Source organism: Sceloporus occidentalis, unplaced genomic scaffold (genome assembly GCF_023333645.1).
Source record: "Sceloporus occidentalis isolate IW3139 unplaced genomic scaffold, rSceOcc1.0.p SCAF_44, whole genome shotgun sequence".
Taxonomy (NCBI): domain Eukaryota; kingdom Metazoa; phylum Chordata; class Lepidosauria; order Squamata; family Phrynosomatidae; genus Sceloporus; species Sceloporus occidentalis.
Genome location: NW_028317024.1, coordinates 2,641,621 through 2,665,070, shown reverse-complemented (window position 1 = coordinate 2,665,070; position 23,450 = coordinate 2,641,621). Strand labels below are relative to the sequence as shown.

Sequence of the window (23,450 nt, the reverse complement as noted above, 5' to 3'; positions counted from 1 at the left end):
GAAGAATTATCTGGGAACAGCAACTTTGAAATGCTTTGAAACGTGTAGAACACATTGACATTCTCGTACAATGGTATTTTCATAATGCATTTAATCCTGTTTTATCATTAATTATTTTACTGCATGTCTTAGAATAGGATGTGCAAACACAAGTACTTCACAGGCTGCCGTGTATCAGTGTATTAGTTGGGATCACTTACATGAATATGAAAACATATATATATATATATATAATATAATTTTTTTTAAATAGCATCATTTTATTTTTCTGTCTCTTGTAGTAATCCCTGGATTAAATACTATGCCATCACTACTGTCCCTTTGGACAAACTGCTCCACTTCTCTACATGCGTACCATACCTCTGCAGAAACCATGATCAAGCAGTTAGATGCTAATTTCGGCGAAGCCATACATGCAGAGCACCCAGGTCATACAGAAACAGGTACGAGTCTATGCCCACTTTTCTCTGGATCCCAAGTTCTTCCTACATTCACTAATTTGTTAAAATGTTTATTCCACTTCAGAATCAAATATAGTCTGATTGTGTATGCAAATTTGATAAGATTTGGGGCTGGTTACTAGGTGGTTTAACCAGACCTAGCTTTGTTGTTTTAATGCTGATGTTGCCAGTTACAGCTCCTGGTCCTTTTTGGAGGACTTTCTTTATTTTGTAGGCAAGTGCTTGCATGGGCTAAATGAACCAAGCGCATGGTCTGTCTCAGCCCCAGTTTGGCTCGTACCACACCACAAACCAGCTCTCCCTTTCCAAAATCATGCAGACCCCCATGCAAGTGTTTTGTAACCGGGACTGGCGACGGAAGCCATCCTACCTCCATGCAGAAGACTCCAATACCTGAAAATTCTTAAAAGAATTGATGCTGTCTTATTCTGTGCTTAAGTGCAGCACAAATGGTTTTGTGATCACGTGCTGTTCTATACATGTCAGTAATTTTTCTGTATTTGCATTTGTAGTGTTTAGGATGCTGTTAGCGCAAATCCTGGACAAGGGAGAACATGCGCTATCCACTAACTTGTCATTGGAAGTCATTACAGTTTTCCAGTACCATGATTTTTTCACAAGCCATAATATCACCGATCTTAAAAGCTATTTGATCCAACTTGCTAAGGAAGGTAAAAAAAAAAAAAAAGCTTTTTTTTGTTGTTGTTGTAGGTTTTAGAGGGACCAGTGAAATTCACGATATGGCAATATTTCAGCAGTATTTCTTCTTTCTTATACCATTTCTAACATTCCAATACTTGCGTAGGTTCACTATAACTTGTACATTTTGCCTTATACGTGGATTATGGTCATGAAGACGGACTCTAACACATAAAGAAAAACAGTCTGTTTTGCTTTTTTTTTCTCCCATTTTGTTGCCCTAGCTGGAATCTTTAAAATGTCCCTGGAGAAAAATAATTCAAATCTGTCGACCTTAGGTCAGCAGACATGAGTGGCCTGATTGGCTTGTCAAACTCTCTAATAATTGACAATAAAAAAGGTAGCTGTGGTGTGGTTACATTTTATCCGATTTCTTTTCACACAGACTTGCACAGAGAATTACACACCCATAAAAGTAAATTATGGCTACTTCATTTTTAAATGTCCCTGTCCCTTTAAACAACCAGTATGACATGGCACTCATGTAGTCATGTCACAAAGAAGGAGAATCGCTTTTTAAATTACAAGATCTAAACATTGAGATATATTTCAATACCAGAACTAATAACCTAAATTGGCACCTGAAAGAATGAGTACTAGGATAAGTAAAGAGAGAACCACATGAAACCAGTAACCGTAGCAAATAGTGGACTACAGTCCCAATTTCTGAATAATGATGTATTATACCCCTTAATAGATCCACACTAGAAAAATCACCCAAATAAATCCTTAAAATGAAAGCATAAGCCACAACAGACTCTCACATACTTTCCTGTAGCAGAAAACAGTACTTAAGGTTTCCGTTTTATTGAAAGCATCCCACTACCCTCACACCTACAGTTTAGCGTTACATTATATTTATTTATAGAGTGCCAGCGGATTCCATAGCGCTATTCCAATAGGGAGATGGTGAAAATAAGGAGCAGTATTAAAAATATTACACAAAATTGAAAAATACTTTGGCTACTGGTACATAAGAGGACCCTGCTCTTGCAAAGTTACAATCTGTTAGAGAAGATGTGAGCCTCTACTCCACTTTCAAAATGGCCAATAGTGTTGACACACATTAAGACATACTGGTATGGAAGCAGAAGGCCGTCCTGCCCTTGAGATCTTAGTCTATTATGAGGTTGAGACAGAAGACGATGTGATGTTTTGGCGAGGATGATTGTAATCAAGGTTATGTGTAGGGGTATATTGTATGCTTTTGTCAATTACTGGGTATTTGGTAAGTATTAAAGTATAGAATATTTAGTTGGGGGTCAAAACAAGTGCAGCACGGGTAAAATACTGACCAGGTGGGAAATAGGGATAGTGGTTGGAGACTGAAGAGGATAGTAACAATATCTCAGCAATACAATACAGCATTACATTTTATACACAGTTATACTGTAAATGATACATTCTATTTTTATTGCAGCTTCAGATGTCCAGATGCTGCAAACCTCAGCTGACCCATTCTTGTTGCACAAAATTACCGATTTAGCTGCCTCTAGTTTGCCTCCTCGACACGAAATCTTTGCAGCCTTGACGTCGCTCCTAAAAGAGAACGGGAGCGATGTTTGCCAGGCGTTGTCTGTACTCTCTGATGCTGCATCAAAGTCAAATCAGTTCAGAGAAAAGGTGGGTTGGAATAAGTTGTCTTGCTGTGCAGTAACCATTACTTGATGATAAATATATACCCGTGTGCCAAAGTGGGCATGTCTAAGACCAGCATATAAGGCGTGTTACTTTTTGATTCCTTACCCATTCTTTCATGGGCTCCATCATTTGCAGATGCCTGGTATTTCAGCTTTGAGGATGGCAGAAGGTTGGAAGTACATAGATCTTGTAAGATTTCTTCACTGCAGGACAGAAACACCATTCGCCCATGTAGACACCAACATTGTTCATGGTAGACATTAACTCGGGTCTGTGGTGGACAATTTAAATGATGATCTGTGGACCTTCACAACCCTTGCCATGGATGCTGGTGTCCTTTTACGGACACTTTGCCTATACCTGCATGCCAGCGAATCTGAGAATGGTATATTGCCAAAGTTTCTCTACACGTGTGAGCTATACAGGGAGCAGGAAGGGCCGGCCACTTTCAGTTGAAGCTTTCTTAAAATGAAGTTCCGTACAGCGCATTATGACTTATATGTCATTTAACATAACATTCCTCAGTTAGGAATGCGGTTCCATTTCACACGAGATTTTAAAAGATTGTCTTCGTTATGTAATCCATATTACTTTTTATGTTCATTTTTAATATGGAATGCCATGGTAACCTTCTTTTTTCTTTTCTTTTCATCAGGCTCTTTTATACTACTGCGAGGCCCTAACCCAACCAGAAATTCCTTTGCAGAAAGCTGCGTGTTTGGCTCTCCAATGCCTTCAGGTGAGACCTCTTACTGTTGCAGCTCTCGTCATGTGATAGATTTATACTTTGAAATGAGTGTATACTGTACCTAAAATAATTAACCACTGATGACTTTACATCATACATGTAGGTACGACTAGAACGGGTTGTTGTCCTCTTCTGCGTTTTGCTACTAGGACCAACTCCGTTGTTTTGAAATGGTAGTAATAGCTTACTGGATATATTTTGGACAGTTAAATGATGGAATTTAGTATAGCTATACACTGGGTAAAGTTTTATTTATTTATGTTAGAAGGAAAATAAGAGTTTTATAATCCAGATATAGCAGAGCATGTGGAGAATAAGTGTGCATTCAGAGCTGTAATTCTAGTCCCATCAATTTATTGTAAGTAAGAAAATCCATTAACTTTGATTTTAATTATTTCTAGCTTTCTCACAGTGTTCGTAGTGTCATTTTTTTATGGCAAGGGATCAAGTAATTTGCATTCCTTTGTACAATAGCCCTGTGTACAGTTCAGCAAATATCCTATAACACTGACAGAATTAATACCAGTATTACCACCACAGAGCTAAGGTGAGACAATGGTCGTGGGAAAAACATACATTTTGCAAACCTTTGGCCTGCCTTCAGGTGCTGGATGTAGAAATGTTAGTCTCTGTTCTCCTTTTTTTCTTTGCGTTAACTACCTTCAATCAGTCTCCACCATACAGACAATGTTACAAGAAATAGTACTGAATTATAGCATCAGCGAGGTTAATGTGTTTGTGTGTATATACACACGCGCGTGTGTATATATATTTGTGTGTATACATACATACATCTATATATATTCGATTGCTGACATCACGTAGAACCAAGGGTGAAGTGTACTTCATGGATCCCTTCGTTCTGTTGACTGGCTGACTAAAACCTTCGCTACAGGAGAAGATCTGAGGTTCTATATGTGAAATAATTTTCAATAAACCAATTTAAGGAAACCGAAACTGGAGGTACCAATACAACATACAAGATACAAATGAGGTCACTGGGCATTACTATTGATTAGTGAAACATGGCAATACAAAATAGGAAATGTATTTGTGAATTAAATTGAGCAAGTAAAATGCATTCTTATTTTGCTTTTGAAATGACTTTCTGTAAGTCACAAAAAAACATGTCTCTGTCAAGCCACCTTCTATACTTCTCTTCTGTTTGGCCACTTGAAATGTTAGGAAGCATGGATGTAGACGGTATCAGGAGCCCGGTGAGGCGGTGACAATATTTTGTCTTTTCCTAAATGCCCCTGGTGACAGGACCTGTCTCAGTCTCACTTTATGGCCACTCGTATGGGACATATGGCCTTAGTCTGGTAACTGCACTTAGCGTGAGCAAGTATGTCTCAAAAACCTGTTCTCCCAGATGGTCAAAGGCACATAAGGTATTAACTCTGCACAAACACTGAGACATTATTTATCTGCCTGCAGCAATACCCCAGCAAAAGCTTTCAAGGTGTAAATCCACCAGAACGGCCTCTAACCTGATTACATTTGGAGGCGAAAAATGTAAACGACATATTTGTAATGGTGGATTGTGTACTGGCTGCTCCGTGCTTACGTGGACATACTTGATGATAATGCACATAGACATACAATTTGCCACAGTGGGAGATGCAGATGTTGCACAGATATCCATCCATGTGCAGATCTCCAGTAAATGTAAACGTGTGGCCTTTGAAAGAGTACTACCTACCTACTAGCCCCTTGATTGCACTTATTTCTAGCTCATCAGAGTATCCCTAGTGTCCCTGCCCTCTGCCGTACCTTGTCTGTATGCTAATATGCCATTAAGAGATGGTAGGGATTCTTTCCTTCCTTTTCCTTGCATCATTAGGTCCACATATTTCTGGCTTCAAACAGCTGCATGGCGGTTCTTCAAACTACTTTGTACGTGGCTGGCACTGCTTTATGTGTACCATGTCTTTTTTTAAGTCCTTTTTAATTGCCAAAAAAGGTTGTGATCTGTGTGAATGGCCTGGCTCCAGGTACTTGTTGTGGGTCTTTCACCTAGTGACTACTCGTATTTACATTACTCTTTAGAGCTCGTTCATGTAGTGGCTGTCTGCACTGCTTCTTTCTACATACGTTTTATACAGCAGATTATTTTGAAACAGCAATGCACTAAACTACCGTATTTGCTCGATTATAAGACGACCCTGATTACAAGACGACCCCCCAAATCTGAATATTAATTTAGGAAAAAAAGAAAAAGCCTTAATATAAGACGACCCTATAGGAAAAAAGTTTTGCCAGTAAATGTTAATTCATGTAAACTATTTTTTTTAATAAAAGCTATGATTGAGAAAAATATTTTGGTTTTATTTCCTTCTATTTTCCAACCTGCCCCCCCAGTTATGCACATCTGCCCCAGAAATGCCTTATACCCCCTATATGCCACTGTGCCCCATGATATGCCTTTTAACCCTATATGCCACTGTGCCCCATGATATGCCTTTTGACCCCCTATGTGCCACTCTGCCTCCAGAAATGCCTTATACCCCTATATGCCACTCTGGCATTAAGGGGGTTAAAAGGCATATTATGGGGCAGAGTGGCATATAGGGAGGTTTAAGGCATTTCAGGGGCAGATGTGCATAACTGGGGGGGCCTTTCAGGAGGCAGAGTGGCGTATAGAGCGTTAAAAAGGGCATTTCTGGAGGCAGAGTGGCATTAAGGGGGTTAAAAGGCATTTCATAGAACACTCTGCCTACAGAAATGCCTTATTCCCCCCATTTAACACTCCCCTGTGCCCCCCCCCAAATTTACCAGTGCTTCTGACTCCCCTGTCATGCAGCCGGGGCAGCGTGTAGATATCAACGCGATTCGCGTAGACAACTTGCGCTGCAGCCGGAAGGAGGTGTGGCTAGCAGCGGGGGTTGTCTGCGTCCATCGCGCAGACCTTCCCCGGCTGTCAGAGAGAATTCCCAGCACCGTTGCCGGTGCGGGGAACTCTGATCTCTGACAGCCGGGGAAGGTCTGCACGATGAACGCAGACAACCCCCGCTGCTAGCCGCACCTCCTTCCTGCTGCAGCGCAAGTTGTCTACGCGAATCGCGTAGACATCTACACGCTGCACACGGGGACTCAGAAGCACCGGTAAGTGGGGCGGGGGATGGGGAGACAGGAGGATCCAGGTCCCCTGCAGCTGTGGGGGATCTGGATCTTAGTCGTCTCATAGTCAGACCTATTTGAGGTTTGATTATAAGACGACCCCGATTTTAAGACTAGGGGTATTTTTCAGAGCATTTGCTCTGAAAAAAACCCTGTCTTATAATCGAGCAAATACAGTAGTATGAATATTTAAAAAAAATCCCCAAACATTGGTGGTAATTGATTCCCAGAGCTAAAATCTTTCTAAAATACATGGAAAGCAGTAGACCCCATGCCCAATAGAAATTAGGTGTTCTGCTTTTGCTACAACATGAAGATATGTGTGTATGTCCATGTGTCCTCAAGGATACAATACAAACTTATAAGTGTTTAACCGTCTCGTTTTAGGCTACAGAAAGCATTAAAATTCTAGTCACGCTCTGTCAGTCTGACGATGAAGAAATTAGGAAAATCGCATCTGAAACATTACTGTCTCTAGGTAAGAAATTATGTTTTTGTTTTGTTAAAGGTTAATGCCTTTATGTTTCCCAGTAACAAAAGTTATGGCGGGTAAAGATGATGGAAAACCCTTCCACCTAAAATTAAGAGGTAGTAGAAGCATTATTAAACACTCATCTACAGATACTAGACAAGCCAGAAGGCTTATTTTCCCCCAGAAATCCCATGGGGCTGCCACAACCACAAGGGGGTACCCCTCTACCCAATATACAACAACCAGCCAATCACGGCAAGCGATGTACCTTACCGGTGATTGGCTGGTTGTTGTATACAAAGCCTGCTTGGATTGGGTGGGTCAGCTCTCCCTAACATATGCCTGTCCACACACACACATGTATAGACATACACTGCCCTTACACACCCCTTCCTTTACACACATATACACATACACTGTCCTTACACATACACTGCTCATACACAGACATATACATACATACATACACACACACACACACACACACACACACACACACATATATATCTACACATACTAACATATGCCTGTCCATACATACACATTTATACACTGCCCTCAACACACACCCCTGCCTTTACACACACACACACACACACACACACACACACACACACACACATATATATCTACACATACTAACATATGCCTGTCCATACATACACATTTATACACTGCCCTCAACACACACCCCTGCCTTTACACACACACACACACACACACACACACACACACACACACATATATATACACACACACCAGCTTACAAACACACAAATACCTACACTGCTCTTACACACACCTGACCATACACATACACTGACCATCTCACACCAACATATAGACACTGCCCCTTTCTCCCCATCTCTTACCTTTCTCATCTTCTGTCTTCCATCCAGTTGTGGGAGCGCGAGGTCTGTCGTTTCAGACCTCTGCTTTACTGCTCCCTCATCACTGCGCGCCGGCAATTGATGCCGAGCGCCAGGACATGACGTCATCCCCGCGCTCGGCATCAATAGCCAGCGCGTAGTGATTAGGGAGCACGGAAGCCGAGGTCTGAAGTGCCAGACCTCGAGCTCCCTAATGTTGGGCTAGTTAGAGGGAGGTCGTGATCTCCCCAACCAGCCCTGCTCATCGGGCGCCCGTTGATCAGGGCTAGTTGGGGAGATCACGATCTTGCAGCTACCTCGGCGCGGCCCTGAAGACCGGCCCAGGGGAGGCGGCTTCTCCGCTCGCCCCTCCCCTAGAGATTCTGGTCCGGGCACAGTAAGTAAGTAAGTATACCCGGCGTATAAGACGACCCCCGACTTTTGATTAGATTTTCACGGGTTAAAAAGTCGTCTTATACGCCGGAAAATACGGTACAGTTGCGTGAAATAAAATAAATACAATGCACAGAATAAACACAATTACAACCTTCAAAGACATAGCCAGTCTCTTGATGGTATTACAGTAAATAGTATAATCAGTCCAGGGTTTAGTTTAATGAGAAATGAATAATTCTGTATCCAGAGGTTCCAGATTTTAAAGAAAATATTAAACTTCTAATTGGCTAAAAAGAAACCTTTTTCCATAATGCATTGTTGATGTATTTGATTCTGGACAATTGGCCACTCTGTCTGTTTTCCTTTAGTTTCTTACTATTGGCAGGTTCATACCCATAAAGAGCTGAATTGGCAAATATTTCTTATTTAAAAACAGACAAAGTACATTTAAATGTAACAAAGCTGTTGATATCTGGTGAGGGAGAACAACTTTTGTCTGAAGACTTTTTACCAAATGGCTACATATGTGTGGGAAGCTCCAAGTACTTTTGTTGCATCTGCAACACAATGGAGATAATTTGATAGCTCAAGTAGGGCCTTTTTTTGTTGGCATTGCCTGGCCCATTTTGTTACAATAAACCACAAACAACCACCTTGGAGTCTGTACCTGCTTGTATGTTATTTGGTCAAGCGAACATTCACTTCTATACTCTTTACTTCTAAAGACCAAGGCAGCCACAGGGGGTGGATAAAGGAGCAAAGAGTAAACAAAATAATCTGTCAGGATACTAAACACGGTTTTTAACTGGGGACTGTAATGATTCATATATTCTGCCAAGCATACATTTTAATGTCCATAACGCTGTTTTTTTATGCTTATTAGGAGAAGATGGGCGACTTGCTTATGAAAAACTTGATAAAGTCCCCCAGCAAAATCCCAACACAGGAGAGCACCATGAAGCTGCTGTTGCCACAGCTTTTTAGCCTTCAGTAACCTCTTGATGACCAGTATTAAGAACCATTACTGCCTTTAGAAGATGGTGATGTATCCCAATGGATGCTAAGAAAGCCATCTTTTCATCACTTCTCCCACTGCGATGGATATTCTCCAGCGTGACTTTGTACCCAAACCCTGAGCGTCGTTCTTGAGCTTTCCTCCTGTTTCTGCTCAAGGCCCACCTTTGTGACACTGATATTCACCACAGCACTTTTTTTGGCCAAACTAAGAGCATGCCCTCTGTTTGATCCCCTGCTTGACCGGCAACACTTAAATTTTCATATTTTAACGCATATTTGAATGGGAATTCAAAATATACATAATTTAGTAAAAACTATTTGATATTAACTCAAGTCGATATATATACTGCTCAATCCTTATTGCTACCAGGATCAGATTGCATTAGAAAGCATGAAATGGTAAAATTAAGGGTGACATATAATGGTTTCTAGTCATTAGCTAGTTACGGAGCCCAATGGCTGCGTTAAGGTATATGGAATGAATATTACTTAAGATATTGGCCATTTTAAAGAAATTGACCTTTAATGTGGGGTGTTTTTTTTTTTTGTTTTTTTTTTTACACAGTCACAGGATCATATTCTTTCATATGTATAATTTATATGCCTACCTGATTGCTGTGAGGAAATTATAGATTTTGTAGGGGTGGGGTCAGTACTATGTCCTGACCATCTGACCGTGGTGCAACTATGGAATTGCTAAGCACAGATGTGGAGTGCCTATATCTTGCAGTGCTGGATAATAAAAAAGACTACTAGCCTGGTTCCTAGTCCTAGTAAATGGAAATAAAGCCATTGAAGCATTCAACACTGCTAATAGAATTTATTTTAGTTTTCAGTAATGCTCAAGATAAATCCAAAAAATACAAGCATTGCCTTTTAAATACAGGTACATTTTATTCTAGAAAAAAAGCTAAATAAATGTTTAATATGTGAATTTAGAAGTTGCATGCCATGTTTTCCTAACTTGGTTAGGTAGTTATTTTTTCAGAGAAAGTCAAATACAGATTATTTTAGCTGTTGTGAACTACTATTTATATACAGTATATATAATCCCTTGCCAGCTGAGAAAAACATGATTTTTCTCCAAACTGTTACAAATCATTATGGAGGGTAACCAGAGTTCAGGTTCCAGTTCATCTACAAACCTGTTGTACTGATTAACCTCAAAGTTGTAGCCCAGGAACTGCTTTAGATCAGTATGTGTCTGCTCTGTAATTTGCACGATAGAAGGTACATTGTTATTACACATGAAATATGTTATTTTATTCTGAAATGCTTATTTGTTATGCCTAAGCCATTCCCTTATGGTCTATTTAATAGTTTATTGATTCTGACTATACGAGTAGATGTTAATATTTTTGTACTACAAATGAGGGAAGGTGAAATGTACTGTTGCTACTTTAGAAATATCATCGAAACTTGTTAGGTGTTCATACTGGGGTAACCGCGCGATGACCCTAGTCATTTAATGCTACATATGACTGCCTAGTTTGGAACTTTGCAAACCATCCAGTAGAAATTTGGAGATGCTCTACAAATCCAGAATTCCCCAAGGGTCATTCATGAAGCTTTTGAAGTTTAACTTAGAGGAAAGGCGTAGGGTTGGCTATGGGTGGATTGCAGGTTTCTCAACCCTGGAAGCTGTCTACATATCTTACTTTGAACTAGACTGCACCTAGATGTGAGTTAAGGCAGGAAGGTTGCAGTAGTGTTTACTGAATGCCTAAAAATTAAGTTTACCAAAAACCGCACGTTGAGGCTATTGACATATTCAACTGACCTCAAAGGACTAGTTGTTCTAAAAGACAGCACAACTCTTTTGGCAAAGTATCACTATAATTATTTGGTCATTGCTAACAGTATCTCTTGTAATGTTCTTAATCACCATCTAATAGCGTGGTTTCGCAACTTGGTCGCACTGTGTGCACCAGGATGGAGATTAGAGGTCTCCAGATTACTTTTCATAGCTTTATTGACATTTCTGATATAACTGAGCCTGTTGTATCTACTAGACATCATCTAACAATATCTCAGTGAGCATTCCTGAAGTCCAAGGACAATCACCACTTCAAATGTGGACAATACCCACCAATGTGAGGCATTGCAATGGGGGTCATCTCAATGACCACCAGGGTCTTGGTAGCTGCCATTGTTTTTCCATGTAAACTAGGACACATCTGTACAAAAACCAAATGGGAAATCCAGTTTCAGATGACTATTCTAAAGTAGCGACATGTTTATACCTAACTACTGTTTTAAATTTGGTTGTTTTATAGCTATTGAACTTGGCTTTGTTGAAAAAATGTTGTATTAGTTTTTTTTTATTTAAAAGACTTTGTACTGTTTTGTATTTTCAGTCTCATTTGAATTCATTCAGGGATTTTATCGTTCTACTAATGTGTACTGTAATGTATAATGTAAATAAATGTTAGAACTGCTCGCTGGATGAAAGTGGCAGGGAGTCTGGGTCTTATGCTCGAACAGTGCCCTTGAAGTCAGTTCTCTTTCTTCAAATGTCAACAAAAAGAAAAAAGGTTTTCACGCACCTTGATTTATGCACGGAACGTCTCTGTGCTTTGATACTGCCAAGAGTAACTGAAGAGGCATTGTTAGCGGTAAAAACACTCAGGTTGGCGAAATAGTTAATGTTTTGCAGAAAAGTTATCGACTGTGAGGCTAATTAAAAACATGCTTATCTCTTTAAACGTGACTTTCCGGCAGATGGGTTTCAGAGAGAAAGTTATCCTTCAAAAACTGCTTATATTTATTTGGTAGTATAAAGTATTTACATATTATTGATTACAAGGTCCGATTGTACGCTGTTTGACCTTTTTTACTTAATTAATATGAAGTAATGCTGTTTTTCGTGCTCTAACACCTTGAAGGGGTGACGTCCCAGTGTTAAATCCTTACCGGTGTCCTGTTCTGGTGCATGAGGTGATTCCTTCCCCGGACTGACCTGTGCTTATTGTGCCTTTTTGAGATCTGCAGTATTTGTACTGGGCCCGATTTCCATTGTGTATAAGTTACAATAAAGACTATTTTTGAAATATTATCTCAAGGTTCTTTTTATATACGGAAAGCACGGTTCATGCGTGACATTGAAAACGTATCTATTAGGTGATCATTTTGGTTTGTGGGTTTTATCTGTGGACACACAACCACACAACCCGTGTTTATATCCATTTCAAATGACTGGTTCCTTAAGATCTGGCTCCTTTTGGCTTGGCTCTTGGATGCAACCCACCAATCCAGAACTGAAGAAGCCCTTATAGAAACATAGAATTTGACGGTAGATAAGAACCATTTGATTCACCTAGTCTGCCTGTTCTTTTCCGATGTAAGGACTCAAACCTTAATCAGTCCTTGGTCTCGTCTTGCATCTCTACCACTAGACCAGGTGCTTCTCAGACTAAGACATGCATTTGAGAGGTAAGACTATCGCATTACTGGCTATGATGAAAAAACTCCGTATAAATGCATGGTCTGTTTCGCTGGTGGGAGCTGGTTGTGCCCGATGGAGATGGCTATTGTTTAACTTGATCTCATTAGTGTTAATGTGTTATTTCCTTTAAGCCTTTCAATAAACATCCCTTTCTCATTGAACTTCAAACACTGCTCTGAAATGTACATTTTATTTAATCCATAACAATACCTTTTAGCTGTTGCAAAGGTGAAGAGACAACTTGGATATGCTGGGTGTTACAACAACATTTAATCTTTTTTCAGGTTACCGGCAGCTAAACTACCGTGCAGCTCTTTATTATAAGAGGCACATCTAGCTACCTCCTATTCTGCACCCCCCAACCACACACACACCATATGTATTTGCCTCTTTCTCTGACCCCCCCCCCCCCCAGCTCCTTGGCACATCTATAATAAATGTAATAAAAGTACATGGTTTGGCTAAAATGTAGGGCCAATGTTAGAATATAAAATGTTAAATACATTGCTGTTTTAAAGTCGGTATACTGGTTTGTAATGGTAATCATGAACAAAAAAAAAAATAACCCCCCAATGTAAGTAAGCCACAATTCTATTATTATTAATATTCATTTTTTGTGAGGGTTACATGCACAAAAAATTACCAAAACATATTGGCTTGCATACCCCACATGTATAGGTTTTTACATGGGTTTTGGAAGCTACGGGGCACAATGTATAACACTCGTATCTCGTTGCGAGACACTACACGGCACAGGGAAGGATAGGCACAAACAAAAATAGATGCCATAATATAATAAACTATGTTCAGGTAAAAAGCAACATAGTTTGGGTTAAACTACAACTCTCATCAACCCCATCAGTCTGGATGGGATGATGAGAGTTGTAGACCACAAAAAGTCATTTGTTGCTTTTTTGTACAACTGTAAAAAATATAGATACGTTTGTTTTATTATTATTTTATTGGGGGAAGTGTTGCCGGGTGAAGCCGGTGGCTTGTTGTGGTACAGCTCTGGTCAGTGCTTTTTTTTTTTTTTTATCATGATGGCAAGCAACCATAGTCGGCTGTCTGCTTCATGCAATTTTATTTTATTTTTTTTAATTATTTTTTGAGGCTGCTGATGCACTTGCTTCCTACCGCGAGGCTTCCATACTTTTCATGCCATCATCATAGGCTTTAAAGCTTACCTTTTCATGATGGCATGGTATGTCATGCAGAAGTTTGAAAGGCGTTAAAGAATGCCTATTAAAGTACACACAAAGCGAAGTTGGGATATTAGACTGTGCATTTAAAGACATAACCAAGACAGGTTATGTATTTAAGGTTGAAAGTAACAGACAACAACTTCCTGGCCACTAAAGCAAGCCATGGATAAGTATACCCTTTTAAGCGTGTACAGTAGGGTTACCAGATTTCCCCTTTATCCTGGGGTTCTGATACAAAATATAGAATCTCCTTTAAAATCATTGAGTTCTCATGAGATCATTTTTATTCATGCCCCCAGATAAAGGAGGAATCAGCTTCCCAAATATAATGGCAATAATGCGCTTGAGCACAAGAGACGTGAAGTGGACGTACTGTCAGACCACAAGCTTTGTGATTATCACTACAATTATCGTGGGGTTTTATATTAACAGGAGAAAAGCAGATGTTCTTGTACTACATGCATTCAAAGGGTCTGACAAAACTAGAACTAACAAACTAAGACAAACCGACACACTAGATATAGAGGGCCCCGCTCTTAAGCTTACGCTTGTAATTCTTTGCATGTGCAGCGCTTATTATGTGATACTGTGCAAGGTTCAAGAAGCACGGTCCTGTAGAGTGATCAGAACACTGCACAAAATGTATTTACTAAAATGATAAGAAGGAATTGTTAATACATAATCTTATCAAAGATAAAAAAGATTTTTTTTTAATAAGTGGCCATGTCTGCAAGCACCATGCACATAACGCAAAAACAAATTTACACAGGAAGAAAGAAATTGAGTCTTGGCCAAATGCCTGCTTGATTAATGTCTGGATAGATCAAAGAGTACAAGTAATGGTACCATAAGGCTGAATTCATCTATGGTCATACTATGCAGGGGTATAAGGAGGTTTTTTTTGGTCACTTCACCATCCAACTCCTTACATTCTATGTGGGTCAGCTGGTGGCAGTAGAGGAGGCATAATATCCTTGATGTTTGGAAGTAGGTAGGTTGGGGATGGCTTGTATTGGTCTATCATGATATTGAGGAATGTCTCAGTAGGCTGCTTGCCTTGAAGCTAGATACCCAGAGATCTATGGTTAGTTGCAGGTTTACATAACTTCATGTCCCCCTCACATATCTATAGTCAGCATTGTGGGGGAGTGCAAAAGGTAAGCTGCTTGAATAGTATAAACTAATTTGGCCTCCAGTATCATCTATATGCAGATGATACCCAAATCTACCTGTCTTCTCCTGATCTCTCTCCATCTCTCATGTCCTGTATTACTAACTGCTTGTCTGCTATTTCTTCATGGATGTCACAACGCTACCTGAAACTTAATCTTTCTCAAACTGAACTCATTATCTTCCCTCCTTCCATCTCCACTCCACTACCTCAATTCTCTATCACCATTAACAACACAACTATCTCTCCTACTAACCAGGCCCGATGCCTTGGGGTCATCCTAACCTTTCCTTCATCCCTCACATTCAGTCCCTCGCCAGATCCTGCCACTTGCACCTAAAAAACATCTCGTATCCGCCTATTTCTCACCACAAGAATCCACAAAAACTCTGGTTCATTTACTTATCATTTCCCTTCTTGACTACACTCTTCTGGTCGATTCTCTCCCCTGCACTCTGTCCTAAATGCTTCTCCTAGGCTTATCTTCCTTCCACGCCGCTCCTCTTCTGCTTCCCCACTCTGTGAAATCCTCCACTGGCTCCCTATTACCTTTACAGTTACATTTTAAATCCTGGTACTGACATATAAGGCCATCCATAACACTGCTCCTCCATACATTTCTGCCCTCATATGCAAATACTCTCCTACTCGATCCTTACGTTCTTCCCATGGGCTAAGGCTCTCCTCCTCACTTATCACCTCTTCCTTTTCCCATCTACAAGATTTCGCTCGGGCTGCCCCATATCTCTGGAATCTACTTCCACTGAACCTTCAGCATTCACCCTGCCTCCCAACATTCAAGAAACGTCTCAAAGCTCACTTCTTCAGAGTGTACCTATCCTGTATATGATATGATTTGGTTCTTAGACTCCTTGATTAGCACAATTTACTTATATGCCAGTTCTGCTCCTCGTATTGACCCCTTCTTTTATTGATGCCAAGTACAACCAACATCACACGACTTACACTGCATTTGGTTGTTTCTTACTGCAATTCTGTAAGTGAAGTAAGCCATGGCCATGCAGCCCCGAATACAAGGAGGAGGAAATAAATCTTTAGCAGATGCTATGGGGCTACAGTCTAAGGGCTGCAGAAGCCCCCTGACCATGTGGAAGTCTTAATCAGCTGCTTAATCTCTTTATATTGCAGCATCACCTCTAGCAGAGGGATTTAGGTCCAAAAAGAGGAACTGCTCCTCCAATAGACCCATGGGTACTAAATAAATTACATGCTTTGTTGTGATTAGTTAAAGGTCATTGTAAAGGTTATATATTGTTCCAGTAGCTGTGTTACGCTAACAACCAGGGCAATGTAAGAAGTTTGTAAGACCGTTTGAGCAGGGCCCTCGTTTCTGTACGTCCAACTGTTATGTTATATACTACTTATGTCCTGTCTACCCGCAGTGCAGCACTATGGAATATGATGGCGCCATATAAAACAAATAATAAGTAATTCATGAATACTTAGTACTGGCACCTGGAAAAGACCACCCCAGGGCAGGACTGTTGTGATATAAAGGGCTTGGGCCCCTACCAGAAGCTTTTTTATGTGACACAAGGGCCAGCCATGCTCTTCCTGAAGGAGAACCTCACTGAGGTTGGACCTTCCTAAAGTACAGTGAAGGCAAGAAGTTTCAAAACCCAGCTCTCCCTGTAGTGAATAGACCCCATAGTGTTATTTGTACACCCTGAAACAGAAAACCTGAGACTACTGTATCGCTATCTAGAATTAGGCAAACTATCCAACACCATTTTGTTGGAAAGGGGAAGAAAGTGTGTGTGTGTGGGGGGGATTGCCTCACTCAATATTTACCTACTCAGTAAACGTATAGCTGAAAGAACCTAAACTAAAGTCGGTGGAATCACGATAAGGTTTGTAACTTATTGCAAACAAATGTGTGCGTTCTCATTACAATCATAATCTCATGTAAGATCAGTATACACAAACCTGAAATATTACGTTTAAACATATCGGCCTTTGTGCTGAATGGGAATATTACACATGGTTTTATCTGAGCTCTTTTTATGTGCTCTAGGCTGCTATACAAACATTTTTACAGAAAGGAAGTACAGATGTTTTCCTCCCCGATTATTCCTATAATAAAGAGGAAATAATTGTAGAATTGATGTAACCAGTCATTGCCGGTAGAGACAGCATCAAAAAATATTTGAAATAAAAATAAACAGTGTTATACATATAAGGAGCTACATTTCTTTGTATTTTAGTTGGTCACAGGAGGTCCATGTAGCTAAAGCCAACTCGTTCCAAGAGCGAGAAAGGACATCCAGAGCCTCCCAGCTGCTTCCTGGAAATCACATAAGTCTCATATTCCAGAAGGTTGCTATCAAAACTCTCTGGTTAACCTTACTGGTGACCATTTAGCCTGAACACTTCCGGGTCTAGACTTCTTTACTCAGCCAGGATTGGCTGGCAAAGACTGCAGCTGTGTCCAGAATAATTGATGTAGATTACTGTCGATTTTCCAAAGTAGATTTGGCCCATCAACATATCCTACCAGACCCTTTGCACCTTTCCTCGTTAGATCTCCACAATACTTAGGCTACAAACAGCCATCATCTCTGGTGCCACAACCATCCTAGGATATTTCTCAGGGCTATCCCTGGTGCCCATTGTCACGGGACGACTTGTCCCCCCGCTGAGTACACCCACCAAAACGGGGTTTCCCAGGATCCCCGTTTTGATGACTCCGCAGTCATCCCTTTCAGCGCAGACGAGATGGAGCAGGACCGTAGATCCAATGGAGACGCTGAAACTGTGGCTACCCAAAGCTGAGCTACAGTGTTGCTATTGTCCTGGAAAGGACAATAAGCTATAGCAGCCCAAGCATCAGACAGCACTAAGGTTGCAATGAAAACAGGAAGTTTGTTGGGACAACACACAGCCTTATGCACAGAACTATCAGATAAAGAGCATAACATCAACCAAACAACCGCCCAGCACCCCATCTATTTCTATGGCCAACAATAACCACCTGACAGTCACTTTCAGGGTGACTGAGGGAGTGGTGTAAACCAATAGAGAGCTTAGGGTCCAAGGATGTTATGTTCAAAAGAACAATGTGATCGGATGTTAGGACCCTGAACAGCGTTGGGAACTTCCCTGGGAAGCCTGCAAAGCCCCAGTGCCCAAAGATTAAGACTGGGGTCCCCAAATGAGCTCCCTCTCTGTAACCACCTTCAATTGTTACCCACAGCCCCAAAAGTGAGAGATGGGACAACTGGCACCTGTAGCGACAGTCTCAATTGTTCGTGGGTATTTCTGCCGTACACTTCCATGATTGTCGCAGCTAGGTCCTGGTCAGGCACAGGAAATGATCCACTGGGTTAACATTAGGGCGTGATTTTACTCTGGGGGGGGGGGGCGGCGTTAAGAAAACTGGGAAACTAGACTGGTTAAACGGTCTTCTGCAGCCCAAGTATCGTGACACCCACCTGGGAAGGATTACCTAAATTAAGCTTCCAACAAGATCACTACCAGATATGAGGTCTATCCAGCTGTTCTCAAGCCAACATGGAATAGTCTATGGACCAACATGTGCAGAACATGACACTAATCTTTACATTTACTACCTTGCAAGCCATCAGCCTTGTTTAAACCCAGACAGGTGTAAGCTTAAATTAAAGGTTATGCTATAGCATGGTTTAGAAGCCTGAGTGTATTTGAGCAAAAGCCACAGGAAATTAAGGTTCCACAAAGATTTTAGGCTTCCATAAAAGGTGAACTTTCACAATAGTTAAACTGGGACTACACAAAGCCATGGGTTTTTAATGCAATGTCCTTTAGAACCAACACTTAAGCATCATGTGTAAATCTAGGTTTGAATGGAGGCTGGTGTGTGGTTTAAACATAAGCAGTATGTCAAGCAAGCTGTATTGTTCAATTTCACAAGACTTTGAATCAGTCAGCTATTAAGAAAACTGCTTAACATGCTACAGCTTTTGGACTAAGACAGACGGCTGAAGCTTTAAGTTCCCCTGATTAACATTGTTGCCTCATTGGATGAAGCACCTGCTAATCTGTGTGGCCCTCCCCCTAGGAGCCAAGTTAGTGGCAAGGTAAAGATTAAGACACCAAGCACCTTCTTACATCACTGGCACACCTCTTCCAGGAGAAACTTTTAAAAGCTTATGAGGAACCTGAAAACTCATTGTTAGGAATGGAACAGAAATCCCAAGCCAAGTTTCAACTACTCGCAAACTGAAGTTTATTGAACATATGTACAGTCACCTCAGATAAAGGTCAACAGATAAAAAAATAACTATTTACAAAAAGTGAAATACACAGTATTTACTGTTACTACAAGTGACCAGCTGTTAGAGGTTACTTGTGAGAATTAAAAACTTTTGTGCATGTTAGAAGTTCAGCGCATCAATGAAGCATCGCAATGCTGAATTCCCCATAGCACTTAAGTAGAGATGTCTAGTAGCACATCCCAGAGGCAACGGAGCATGTAATGGCAGTTTCTCCTTGTTCAATTCACTTAGCCATGTGAAGTGTGCCTTTTAAAGAAAGTCATGGTAGTCTGTGTGTAGTCTTTAAACAGATGAATCTTCCATGCTGGCATCAGAGTTGAACTGCTGGTCCTCCTGAGCATCAGCATCGTCATCAGAATTTAACCGCTGGTTCTCCTGAGCATCAGCATCACACCTTGCTTCTTCCAAGTCAAGATTCTTAAGGTCTTCAAGACTTTGTGGTGCACAGCCAGTCAATCTCTAAATAAGACAATAAAACCTACTTAATACCATACCAGTAATAAGCAAAGCTCAAAACAAGTTTTATATTCGATCGAGACTAACAATTTAGGGAAAGAATTGAAGGGGGATTCAAACTGAACTCACCTCAATCAAGCCAGCCATAAACTGAACATGCCCCGCAAGCTCCATTAGCTCATCATTTTCCATCTTCAGGCGCTGAATTTCATCATCTTTAAGGTCAATTTCTTTGTGCAGCTGTAAATAAAACTGCATTAGCCAATGTGCAGCTGAAGGGTGTCAAGACTCGCAAGTGCAGTTTAATCAGTAAGTAGTGTGTACATTCTTGAAAGAAATTCAGCAAATCCCCACATCAAAGTCGCTGACAGAACCGTTTTAGCATCAGGCATTTGAACAGACTTACCTTTTCATTTTCTTGTAAGATTTCATAAAGCGCCTTTCTTCTTTGCTCTGCAATTTCTTTCCAGTAAAGGCTACTTGGCTCCTCTGGTGTTGAAAAAGAAACCTCCATGAGTTACATGTATACCTAAGTGTTCTTAGGCAGTGGCCACAGGCCCATGATTTTACAGTATTAGAACAGGGTTGGCCTTGTTTAAATGCAGCGACACCATGACGTTAAGAGGTTCAGGTGTCTTGTTAACATGACAGGTCATAAACCTTGTCTTAATGCAATACTTGGTGTAGCAGGATGATTAAGACACAACTGGGACTGGCTTCACAAGAGCCACACTGATGTGATATGAGCTGCTCTGCACCTAGATAAAGTGTCGAGCTTCCCAGATGTAGAATGCTAGTCATATTTATGTAGTTGGGAGATCAGTTTATAAAAAGCACCAGTATTCTTTACAAAGTTGGCCTTAAGCAGTTTTGTACAGTGTTCAAATCTGCAGGGTACTAAACCGATATTTCTACCAGATGGTATACCGCTTGGTTTTGGCCTTAAGATTAGAAGCATACCTTTCACCATAAGTTCGTAGGCTTCTGTTGAGCATTCTTTGTTTTCCCCTTGCTCTGGATCAACAGCAACTTCCACTTTTGCCTTCTTTGAAGATAGCTGGTCATTCCACAGCTTTCTTTTTGTAGAATTTTTAGAGGGCTGTAATAGGTTTAACTTAGTTATAGCATTTATGTTTAAATGTCTTGCTTCATAAACCTAAGCAGTACTTGGCATTTATATAGTTTGTCTACATGACCATGCTAGGAAAAACTAGAATACTATTTTTTTTTTTTCTAAACAGCATTTTCAGTGACACTGGTAAACTATGGTGGAAGTTCCCCTTTATGCACAAATATTAAATAAAAAAATCCAACCATAACTACTTTTAGGAAAATTTATTGCAATCCGTGTAATGTCAATACAAGGCGTGGGATTCACCAACAATTCATTAAGTTTGTTTTTTTGTTTTACTAGTTAACTGGTTAAGGTTTGCATTTATTCATCTGGTGTACTTTGCTTATACCAGTCCACATCTAATTGCCCAAATCCAGTAGACCTTACCTCTTTATCAACTCTTCCAACAAGATGCCCAGATGTGGAAGGCTGGATAACTTTAAGAGTCCTTCTTGGAGCAGCATTTGCCTTATCCAAATAGCTCTGCAAAAAAAAAAAAAGAAAAAAAAAAAGTTTAAACCATGTCAACATTTAATAAAGTTAATGCTAGTTATGCCAAGCTGAGCCATTGCGCAACACTATTCATTGTGAACAGACTTAGCTCTTTTGAGACCAAACCAAGTTATTGAATACACTACCTATACCGCCAGCATGCTATAGCAAACAAAGCAAAGGCAAACAGGTTGGAAGTGTAACACTACTTTACCGTGAGAAAGTTACTTAATATGACACAAGACACAACTTTCCCACGGTCAGGTTTTACTGGTGATTATTATCACACTGTCACTCCCCAGAACAAATGCTAAAGACTGTGGGAAACTACTTTGCTAAACATGTTGGCCATTATTTAGAGTACTTCAAAGTTACGCATTAGCTCACATTCTCACCAAACTGCAACACTTGACACCATGGCTTATATGACAATATGACTGCACATGTCTAACTTCTCATAGGAAGTTACCTTTAAGTGTAAAAGCCTTTATTTGTACATTGTTTAATCCTACAGATTTCTACTTATGGCACTGCAACAAACACCTACACCCTAGACTGTTAGTGCATAGATACACATCTACAAGGTAAAGTTTTAAGTCGTATGTCAGCATCTCTTAAAGTGTAATTATGGGAGAGACTGCAAGCATCTGTTAAAACAATAAGGCTTCAGGTAGTGTAAGTAAAATTCCATGGTGTGCTTAGTTATCAGTTTATGCCTTTACATTAGGACTGGATGTGGTGTGCCCTTTATTGGACAGCATGCTAGAGCAATGCTTTGTTTCAGGTGGAATTAAGCAAACTTGCCCCTTGGAGCAAATGTTACCAGCACTCCTCTGTCTGATACTGTAAAGGTTTAACCACAAACTACCAAGGCGCACACTCAAATGAGTGATGTATATGGGGGCTTTCATGTTGGAGTGTTGCTCCATCATACAATGTCACCAGTATACCTTTCTACAAAGCTCTGCTGTTAATACACTCAAGTGTGCTGTTCAGCTCTATTGTATAACAAGCTACTCCTGCCAAATCAGATACACCATTCAGTGCGGTGTTGTGCATTTTAGGTGTCATTTGACAGGACAGACCAACACATTTACAGTAACATTAGTTATATTACACATGTAGTGCTACAGAATTCACTGCATGGAGCCTTCAAGGCAGGAGGTTCAGATTCCATTCAGTCCTCCCCATCCCCCTCAGCACATGGCAAAAGGCATTAGTGCTGTAAATCCCACAATGCAGTTGCCACAATACTCCATGTACAGTTATCAGTCTTGAATTGTAAGTGCTCAAAAAAAAAACAAAAAAAAACACACACATTACTTTGACAACTACTCAAAGTCTAAGATGATTCATGTTTCTTCTAGAAGATAGTATTAGAAGTACCTTGATTGACATAGTTGGCTTTTCATTGTCCGCACCACGTTTCATTTTGGTATTCATTTCCGACCTAACAAAAAAAATTAAATACAAAATTAGTAAAGATGTTCAAAATTGCCATATGCACACAGGTTAGTGCGATGACCCAAACAATGGCCGGCAGCGCGGTCTCCGCTTACCACCATACAGATATACATTTAAACCAATGACCAACAAGACGCCCGCCAGTGATAACAGCTGATAACAGCCAGGCCACGGGCACTTTCATAGATCATTGAAACTACCTACCTAGACATCCGAATTCAGAAAATAAGGGCGATTAACGGGACTTTATAGAGAAGGCTAAAACTAAACGGAACCGATTTACGGCCGATCCGATGATTTAAGTTTCCGTAAAATCACCCGTCGTGCATACAGCTAGGTGCGTGTGACAAGAACCGTATGAGCGGACCGCCCGGTTATGTAATGTAAGATCCAAACCGAGAGGCAG

General features: G+C 40.5%; 2 protein-coding genes across 2 annotated transcripts in view; one reads left to right on the top strand and one right to left on the bottom strand.

Annotated features, from left to right (window-relative positions):
* Positions 1-9,390, top strand: part of LOC149289585 (rho family-interacting cell polarization regulator 2-like) — a 36,700-nt gene extending 27,310 nt beyond the window's left edge. Inside the window, exons 17-22 of the mRNA XM_089490407.1 lie at positions 282-443; positions 974-1,132; positions 2,581-2,783; positions 3,457-3,540; positions 7,057-7,147; positions 9,290-9,390. Coding sequence (XP_089346533.1) covers positions 282-443; positions 974-1,132; positions 2,581-2,783; positions 3,457-3,540; positions 7,057-7,147; positions 9,290-9,390 — 800 coding nt within the window. The remainder of the gene's footprint in view (positions 1-281; positions 444-973; positions 1,133-2,580; positions 2,784-3,456; positions 3,541-7,056; positions 7,148-9,289) is intronic.
* Positions 9,391-19,800: 10,410 nt separating this feature from the next.
* Positions 19,801-23,023, bottom strand: LOC149289584 (geminin-like). The gene is made up of 6 exons (XM_089490406.1): positions 22,967-23,023; positions 21,476-21,571; positions 20,935-21,073; positions 20,381-20,463; positions 20,104-20,214; positions 19,801-19,977 (listed from the first exon to the last, which is right to left on the bottom strand). The coding sequence occupies exons 1-6, from the start codon at positions 23,021-23,023 to the stop codon at positions 19,801-19,803; spliced, it is 663 nt and encodes a 220-aa protein (XP_089346532.1).
* Between the last annotated feature and the right edge of the window lie 427 nt (positions 23,024-23,450).

Excerpts from the sequence above, each read along its gene's own strand:
- LOC149289584 (XM_089490406.1), bottom strand. The coding sequence starts at position 23,023 with ATGAATACCAAAATGAAACGTGGTGCGGACAATGAAAAGCCAACTATG. Across the intron at positions 21,074-21,475 it reads TTGGAAGAGTTGATAAAGAG|CCCTCTAAAAATTCTACAAA; the intron begins GTAAGGTCTACT and ends AACCTATTACAG. Across the intron at positions 19,978-20,103 it reads TTATGGCTGGCTTGATTGAG|AGATTGACTGGCTGTGCACC; the intron begins GTGAGTTCAGTT and ends TGTCTTATTTAG.